Source organism: Gossypium hirsutum, chromosome A05 (assembly GCF_007990345.1).
Source record: "Gossypium hirsutum isolate 1008001.06 chromosome A05, Gossypium_hirsutum_v2.1, whole genome shotgun sequence".
Taxonomy (NCBI): Eukaryota; Viridiplantae; Streptophyta; class Magnoliopsida; order Malvales; family Malvaceae; genus Gossypium; species Gossypium hirsutum.
In genome coordinates, this window is record NC_053428.1 from 5,446,228 (window position 1) to 5,455,107 (window position 8,880).

Sequence of the window (8,880 nt, forward strand, 5' to 3'; positions counted from 1 at the left end):
TTTTAAATAATTTTAATGTTATAAATAATTCTTCCATGCATTACGAATTAGTTAATTAAAAAAAATATCTTTTAAATAATTATTTTAAAATTTAAATAATTTAATAAATTAATCAATAAATTAAAAAACAATATTAATTATCATATCCGGTTTTGTTTCTCTTTACAACGATATTAAATTTATATCATTCTCAAAATAAATAAATAATCAACCAATAAACTACATCTTGAAAATTTTTTTATTTATAATTTTTTAACTTTTAATGATTTAAATATCTAATAAGATGGTTATTCTTCTTTTAATTTCATGTAAACTCCATTTAATAGTCAACGATTAAAATAAGAAAAAATAAATAATTAAGTAAACATTAATAACCTTATTAACATTTAATTAATACCGACTTTAAAAGGGGAAAATTTTGGGCCCAAAATGGGCTTGTATGTACCATAGCGTCAGCAGCCATCTAGGTCCAGCCCAGAGCTGCAGGAGATGGTAATTAATAAAAAGAAGCTAGGGCATTTGGGGAAATAAAATAAAATTTCCGCTGTGTATAAAGATCTCTCTCTCTCTCAAAATCCCCATCTTTTTCTCTCCACGAGTACTCAAAATATATATATATTTTTCACATTTAAAGAGCTAACCCTTTTTTGCTTTGCAGACACCGCAAACCCTAACCCTAGTACCTTCAATTTTCTCCCTGCTTTAATTAAGTTCAAAGGTAAAGCTCCCGAATCTACCTCTCTTTGAAACCCTTGTTCGGGTTATTTACTTTTCGATCTTCTATTTTTGTTGAAGCCCTAACGTTTTGTTGTTTTATTGGGATTTTGTAGATAAATGGGAGAAACAAGGGACAACGATGCTTACGAGGAGGAGCTTCTTGATTACGAGGAAGAAGAAGAGAAAGCCCCTGACTCTGTCACTGCTAAAGTCAATGGCGAGGGCGGCAAGAAGTGAGTTTGACTTTATTTCAAATATTCGCTTTCCGTTCGCTTTATTTAACTGCTATTTAATATTTATGAAACAAACTTAGTTTTCCTTTGGTTGGAGAAAGAAAAAAAATTAATTTGTTCTGCTTTTTTTTCTTTTTTTTACGGTGGTAATTGGTAAATGATCCATGTGGAAGGACTGTCGTTCTAATTTTGTTGATTTTTTATTTTTTTTGGTCTTTGTAGGGGCTATGTTGGCATTCACAGTTCAGGATTCAGAGACTTCCTTTTGAAACCAGAGCTTCTTCGGGCCATTGTTGACTCTGGATTTGAGCACCCTTCTGAAGGCAAATCTTTGACTCTCCTTCCCTTTTTATATTTGTTAGCCTTTATATACAGTTCCACCTTTAAAGCATATCAATATTCATGGATCATACCTTTTGTTCCACTTCCCATTCCTATTTTATGAAGTTAAATTTTATAGATGGCTTGATCTTTTGGCTGTTTGTTACGCTATATTTCTAGTGTTTGGTGCTTTGTATGCAAAATGCTGCTTTTTGATTTTTCTTATATGAACCTTTGTTGCATTATTTTGCAGGTAATATACCACTATCATAAAGTTTCAATTAAATGGATCACGGAGGTTATATTTTACTTACTACGGGTTCCTTCGATGCACTTTTCTTTGGTTCTACACCAGTGCAACATGAATGCATTCCCCAAGCCATATTGGGTATGGATGTCATTTGCCAAGCTAAATCAGGGATGGGGAAGACTGCAGTTTTTGTTCTATCAACACTGCAGCAAATTGAACCTAGTCCAGGACAAGTTATTGCCCTTGTTTTATGCCATACAAGGGAGTTAGCTTACCAGGTCAGATAGTGATCTGCATCGATTGTTGGAAACTTTGTGCTCATAAAACTTTGCTTTGTCTGCTTCCTGTTATAAGACATATGTGTTGTCCTTTTGTAGATTTGTCACGAGTTCGAGAGGTTCAGTACTTATCTGCCTGATATCAAGGTTGCTGTCTTCTATGGAGGTGTCAACATCAAAGTTCACAAAGATCTACTGAAAAATGAATGCCCCCACATTGTTGTTGGGACACCTGGAAGGATATTGGCTCTTACTAGAGACAAGGATCTTTCTTTGAAGAATGTGAGGCATTTCATTCTTGATGAATGTGACAAAATGCTTGAATCACTTGGTATGGTTTTCTTGACCTGAAGCCATATAAGTGTTAGTTTTGTCAATGTTTAATTTACTGCCGCTATTCTCTCTGGTATTTATCCCACATAACTTCTGCAGACATGAGGAGAGATGTGCAGGAGATTTTCAAGATGACCCCTCATGATAAACAAGTTATGATGTTTTCTGCAACGCTCAGCAAAGAAATTCGCCCGGTTTGCAAGAAATTTATGCAAGATGTAATTTTTCATGGCCAATTCTACTTGAATTTAGTATCTTTTTAATTCATTCCCAGCTTCACCTGAGAGTTCTGTAAAATTTTACATCTGGTGGCTCCATCTCTATATGCTTTCCCAGTGGTGCTACTTGCGTGCAGTTGCTTCATCTAGTCATTCATTGGTTATGCAGATTGAATGGGGCAGATTAATGTTAAGTCATAGGTTTGCACTGTTTAGGCTTCTGAATTAGTTGATTTGTTTGAGCTGATTCTTTATTTTTGTTTAATTTTAATCAGTTCTCTATTTAGGCTATTGGTATGGGCTTAGAGTGGGTTCGTAAGAAGGTTTGGGCATTTCCTTGTTTGGGGTGTGTGTCTGTCATGTAATAGAATACTAAGTAACAGATCTGCGAGGAGGCAAGGCAGATGGACAAGAATCTCAATTCAAGGATGTCCATCCATAATTCATATCGTACTGGATTCCATTTGCTTGACGAAGCTCCCTAATATGATTTACTGTGACATTTGTTCCTTTCAGCCAATGGAAATTTATGTTGATGATGAGGCCAAGTTGACCCTTCATGGTCTTGTACAGGTTTGCTGTGAAGCTGACTCATCCTCCCTCAGCGTTTTGTTTGTTTAAGATATTGTTTAAATGTTTATTTAAAAGAAATGCTTCCAATGACAGCATTATATCAAATTGAGTGAGATGGAGAAAAATCGCAAGTTGAATGACCTTCTTGATGCGTTGGACTTCAACCAAGTTGTTATCTTTGTCAAAAGCGTGAACCGTGCAGCTGAGTTGAACAAGTTACTTGTTGAGTGCAATTTTCCATCCATATGCATTCATTCTGGCATGTCCCAGGAAGAAAGGTTTGCACATGTCATCATGATTCATTCTTGCTACCTTGTCCAATTTTGAATGGGAAACACTTTGGCTAAACTTTATATTCTTGTAAAATAAATGACTTAAGGACCATCTTGTATAAGGATTCTTGTCAAAAGTTTTGAGGCAGTTTTTTGTCGTGTTCTCCAAGTATGGTGGTTTGGTTGCTTATTTTGTGTATTCTGTTATAGTGAATGTTTTGATTTAGCACTTGGGTCTATGGAAACATTAATGTGACATGATTGTTTATTGCTTTATTCCTTTTTTCTCCAAAAAATAGAGTGCAAAATAAATGTCAAGCTAAAATAGTGCCTTTTTTTTTTTTTGGTTTTTGAGTTTACGTAGTATTATTGGTTTCCTGTGGTCCCAAATTTTGGTATCTTGTTTTAGCATCTGGCTGGAGTGTCTAATGTTTACTTATTGGCTCAGGCCGCTTTTTCTGTTCCAGTATCCAGAAGGTAATGTTCCTTGATTAAATATTATGTGGTTTCACTTTTGATGATTTGTAGGTTAACTCGCTACAAAGGTTTTAAGGAGGGGCATAAAAGAATTCTTGTGGCCACAGATTTGGTTGGAAGGGGAATTGACATTGAACGTGTTAACATTGTCATCAACTATGACATGCCTGATTCTGCTGATACATACCTGCACAGGGTGGGTTTTGATCTGTCTGCATTATCATATTAGTCTTGCTTCTATTTAAATTTAATGTGTAATAATAGCTGATCTTATTGGCAGGTTGGCAGAGCTGGTAGGTTTGGCACCAAGGGTCTTGCAATTACGTTTGTTTCTTCTGCTTCAGATTCTGATGTGCTCAACCAGGTTGGTATTAAGAACTTCCGAACATATTTTGACCCGTGATTTATCCTCTAATCAACTTAATGAATCTATTGCAGGTCCAAGAGAGGTTTGAGGTGGATATAAAGGAGCTTCCTGAGCAGATTGATACATCTACATACAGTATGTTTCCTTTTGTCGTCCATCTGTATTTTATATAACTAGTAGGACATTTATGTTTCTTGTCAGTGATCTCAAGGCATTATTCATCTCTCCATTCTTGCTTGGTTTAATATGTTTTCGGTTTGCTGTACTCATTGCTGCCGTTGGTATTTGGTTGGCCTAACTACGTAGCATTGAAGTACCTTACTTTTGTTTCTCTTTCTGTATGATATATTGGCGTTATGATGGATGTCAGTTTTTATTTTCATATCATTTTCTTTGGTGGGAACCAAAATATTTTCTAATGCTAAATGATTTGTTGCTGTAGTGCCGTCATAAAGGAAGTTCGTTCTGCAGAAGCCTAGTTTTCTAGTCGAAATCAGGAATTGATTGTGTGGTTTGCTGGAGGCCACGTGTTGTTCTCAGATATGGAATGCTTTTAAATCAGTTGCTTGGGAGGAGCAGCAGATGCAATGCCGGTCGGTTTTAACTTTCTTATTGTAGCCTTGTTAAGAACTTAAATTGGTATTCAGCTTTATCTTTTGGGAAAATTTTCCCTTTTGAGGACATTGTTTTCACTATGCTAGAGTTGCATGCTATATTTTAGTATCTGTTATAGTTTGGAGATAGTAACTACCTATCTGTATTAATTAGATTAGAAGCTCATTATGATTTACTAATTACAAAAATGATGATCACGGGTTTTGTTTTGGATGTTATATCACGTTGCACGTCTATTTTAGCCCAGTATCTGTTCTTATTCTAGCTCGGCCCTTTATAATAAGGCGCTGATGACAGTAATGGTATGAACAAGAAATATTAATATTTGGAAGATATCCTTATCATCACAATAGAATCTCTTTTTATTTACCTGGACATTTTGTTTTTGCTAGAAAGGAAGTCCAATGGTATTTCGTTCTTTCTCTCTCTAATTTAGAAGTTCGCTGAAAAAGACAAGCACTTGCATTTCTTGTTTTAGTCAAACGATACTGGTTATTACTGGCTTGCGTATGGCTACAGAAAAATGAATTTTGGTTGCCTCTGCTTGGAAATTTCTCTCAAATATCATTTATTTTGCAATATTTCTTTGAAACATTCCAATTTCATGAAAACAAACGATAAGGACAAGATAAACATCAAAATTTCACCTTCTATATACGTTCGTTGCAATGGAAAATAACCTTTGTTTTATATTGTAGTTTCCATTTACAAATTTGCAATTGCGACCATGTTGTTGCTGCTATTCCTCTATGCCTTCCTAGACCAAGCCTCTTCAACCTCTCTTATTGATACACACACTTTTTCTTTCCCGTCCTTTGATCCTAACAGTTGCATAAATGGCAGCTTAATCTGCATGGGCTCCGTGACAGCAGGCAATGGATACCTGAGCCTGACACCAGAGCCTAACAACAATTCAACTTCACCACTGGAGAAGGTTGGTCGGGTTCTATACCACCAACAAGTGGTTGCCTGGCCAGTCTCTTTCTCCACCACCTTTACCATCAGGATTTCTCCCTTCCCAAATTCTAATGTCTCTGGGGATGGTATGGCTTTCATTTTTGCACAAGATAATGCAAGTTCACCACCTTCCAGCACTGGATCATATCTTGGCATCATGGACCCATCAACTCAAGGTAGCCCAAAATCTCCTTCAAAACATTATACAAAATCTATCCCTTGTACGTTTTTATGTAATTTCACAATCTGCACCATCTCTCGTCCTTTTTGCATTACTACATCTTATAAGTAATCAAGAACCAATTTCATACCAAATTTTAGGTGGCGTGGTTCAGCAGTTAGCTGTGGAGTTGGATACTTACAAGAATGAATGGGATCCAGATGCAAACCACATTGGTATCGACACAATAAGTATAATTAACCCAGTTGCTGCTGAAAGCCTTAACGCTACAGGTATTGATCTTAAAAGTGGAAGAAACATCAAGGTTAGAATCGATTATCACGGTTGGAAAAAGCTGCTCGAGATATCTATGGCATACTCTGGGGACATGTTAGTGAGAGTACTTAACCACTCTATTGAGATGGAAGACACAGTTCCAAGCAGTGTCTTTGTCGGCTTCACTGCAGCAACTGGCCGAGTCCCAGAAAGCCATCATGTCCTTGATTGGACTTTCTCAACAATTCCATTGCCGGATCTCAACAACCATGGCTCCAAATACTTTAAGATGAAAACTATTTTGTTGATCGTTGTTCCTCTCATCATGGGATTATTGATTGTATTAATATGCTTTCTCCCATCATTTCGAAGACTTGTAAAAAGGAAAAAGGAGATGGTTAAGAAGAAAGTTGATATCGAAATCCGATCGAGAACTGCGGCAAACGTGCCGAAAATGTTCACCCACAAGATGCTTGCAAAGGCTACTCATAATTTCAGTAAGGAAAATCTGCTTGGAACTGGTGGATTTGGAAGTGTTTACAAAGGAACCTTAAAAGATGATCCCCCAACAATCGTAGCTGTTAAGAAGATTTCAGCAACTTCAAAACAAGGTTTCTTCTACTTAGCAATACATCAGAAATTATAGAACATGATTTGTTATTTCATTAGTAACAAGTTTTGTGAACTTTTCATGGTTTCTTAACGTGCACGTAACAGGTGAGAAGGAGTACTTTGCGGAAATATGTACCATAGGGCGGCTAAGGCACAAAAACATAGTGCAACTCCAAGGGTGGTGCCATGAAGGTGAACATCACCTCTTGGTCTACGAGTACATGCCGAACGGGAGCCTTGATCGTTATTTTGGCAAGAAATTTCTCGATTGGGATAATAGATTCAAGATATTAACAGGATTAGCATCGGCATTGCTTTATCTCCACGAAGACAGCAGTAACCCCGTCGTTCACCGAGACGTTAAGCCTAACAATGTTATGTTGGATGAGGAATTCAATGCTCATCTAGGTGATTTTGGGCTAGCAAGGTTGCTCCAGAACGATGACTCGGTGACAACCATGTTAGCAGGAACTCCAGGATATTTGGCTCCAGAAGTAGGCTTCACCGGGAAATCAACGCCGGAATCTGATGTTTATAGCTTCGGTATGGTAGTAATTGAAGTCGTTTGTGGGAGAAGATCAAAGGGAATTATGGACGAAAACAGCTTAGTGGATTATGTATGGAATTCCTATGGTCAAAATGAATTGCTAAACTGTGTGGATCCCAAGCTAGAAAGCGAATTTGATGAAGAACAAGTAAAGAGGACATTAATAGTTGGTCTTGCTTGCCTGCATCCTGATTCTACACAACGTCCCAAGATAAGGAAAGTGGTTCAAATATTCCTGAACCCTGATGAACCTTTAATGGATTTGCCAGAATCACGACCCAGTGCTGTTTATATAACAGTTTCTTCCTCTGGTTCCACCACCACAACCAATATTGAGTCCAAGAGTGCCCCACAGTTGCCTTAACTTGACTCATCAAAAGCTGATGACGTTGTTCTTCAATGCGATTTCTGACGCGCAAGATTCTTCGATTTTATAGGGATTAAAAGTAAATAAATGCATTTTCCCCAAATTTTTTATGAGAGTAAAATCGATGTAAAATATATGCAGTGTAATATTCTTTCCCGTTAATAGTAAAAAATTTACATTAAAAAAGTGTTTTCCGGGAGTCGAACCCGGGTTTATTGCTCCTAAGCTTTAGTTGAGAGAAGTACAGAAAAAAATTTCTGTCAAAACTTTGCTTCATTTTGAAGCACCGACAATGAAAATCTGTCCTACTCGGAAGGACAACAAACATTAATGGCGTTGTTTTGTTTACTCTGAGGTTCAGTAGGACCAGAAAGTGACTGACGTGAAGCTTCTGTTCAACCATTTTTATAATCACTTAGCTTCACTTTCCAGGCGTTGTCTGAAACTGAATGAATCTAATCACACCAATGACTCAGAGAAGCAGAAGATCTTTGAACGAAAAATGGTCATCTGCCTGCTCAGAATTTTCTGTTAATAATTCTATTAACCAGTATTCAATATAAATTTTGTCGCAATTTAAGTGAACCCGACATATATGTCTGGATTGATTCTTAGCCTTAACATCAATTATTCAGTTACACAGACATTTAGCATATGGGACAGGGGCACCTTCTCTCCTTATATTCATAAAAGTGCTTTGGAATTTCTGACTCATCACCTAAAATTACCAAATTTTTAACCATAATTAATCTTTGTAGGGTCTCAATAAATTGGCAGCAAACCATTCCTTCACACTTGGCCTCCTCGTTAATGAAAAAGAGGTGCTCGTTGCCCCATATCAAGAGGAGGGTCGTGTTAATGGCTCTCCATTAATCATCGATTATGATTATTTTATTGGTTAGGTTTGTGTAGTCAATGTATATTCATATTGACTAAGAATTTTCTAAACTTTATGGAAAATATACGTATTTAAAAACTCTATTTATATTCTTTTAAAGTGTCACAATATAAATATTTTAAAATATGTTAAATACTATTACTGACCCTTAAATATCCATTAATAATTATGTAAATAGATTTTTAACTGCCCAGAAATTTAATAGATGCTTATTAATATCAATTAAAATGGTTTTTATTTTTTGTTTGACCAAAATTTTAATTTATTATCATGTGAATATGTCATTGAAATTTGTAATACACTTCAATGCGTTTAAACTTACACTCTTATATTATTACTCATCAAATTAAGGCAAAGCAAGATGATTATCGATTAATATATGCTTAACCCTATTTCTCTACAAACCTAT

General features: G+C 36.2%; 2 protein-coding genes across 3 annotated transcripts; both read left to right on the forward strand.

Annotated features, from left to right (window-relative positions):
* The first annotated feature begins 529 nt into the window (after positions 1–529).
* Positions 530–4,872, forward strand: LOC107958960 (DEAD-box ATP-dependent RNA helicase 15). Of its 2 annotated transcripts, XM_016894887.2 has the most exons (12): positions 530–718; positions 831–950; positions 1,173–1,273; positions 1,627–1,799; positions 1,899–2,130; positions 2,232–2,350; positions 2,867–2,923; positions 3,017–3,201; positions 3,724–3,868; positions 3,953–4,036; positions 4,111–4,174; positions 4,482–4,872. In XM_016894887.2, the coding sequence occupies exons 2-12, from the start codon at positions 835–837 to the stop codon at positions 4,490–4,492; spliced, it is 1,287 nt and encodes a 428-aa protein (XP_016750376.1). In that variant the 5' UTR covers positions 530–718; positions 831–834; the 3' UTR covers positions 4,493–4,872. The 2 variants fall into 2 exon arrangements, with proteins under 2 accessions (XP_016750376.1, XP_016750377.1); XM_016894888.1 differs by lacking the exons at positions 530–718; positions 831–950 and having other exon boundaries at positions 1,525–1,799.
* A 148-nt stretch (positions 4,873–5,020) lies between these two features.
* Positions 5,021–7,942, forward strand: LOC107958959 (L-type lectin-domain containing receptor kinase IX.1). The gene is made up of 3 exons (XM_016894886.2): positions 5,021–5,787; positions 5,933–6,658; positions 6,765–7,942. Exons 1-3 carry the CDS (start codon positions 5,382–5,384, stop codon positions 7,568–7,570), a joined length of 1,938 nt encoding a protein of 645 aa, XP_016750375.2. The 5' UTR covers positions 5,021–5,381; the 3' UTR covers positions 7,571–7,942.
* Positions 7,943–8,880: the final 938 nt, after the last annotated feature.

Bases quoted from the DNA above. Each gene is read 5' to 3' on its own strand.
- LOC107958960 (XM_016894887.2), top strand. From the start codon at position 835: ATGGGAGAAACAAGGGACAACGATGCTTACGAGGAGGAGCTTCTTGAT. The intron at 1,800-1,898 runs GTCAGATAGTGA...GTCCTTTTGTAG, and splicing joins CAAGGGAGTTAGCTTACCAG to ATTTGTCACGAGTTCGAGAG. The intron at 4,037-4,110 runs GTTGGTATTAAG...AATCTATTGCAG, and splicing joins ATTCTGATGTGCTCAACCAG to GTCCAAGAGAGGTTTGAGGT.
- LOC107958959 (XM_016894886.2), top strand. From the start codon at position 5,382: ATGTTGTTGCTGCTATTCCTCTATGCCTTCCTAGACCAAGCCTCTTCA. The intron at 5,788-5,932 runs GTAGCCCAAAAT...ACCAAATTTTAG, and splicing joins CATGGACCCATCAACTCAAG to GTGGCGTGGTTCAGCAGTTA. The intron at 6,659-6,764 runs GTTTCTTCTACT...TGCACGTAACAG, and splicing joins TTCAGCAACTTCAAAACAAG to GTGAGAAGGAGTACTTTGCG.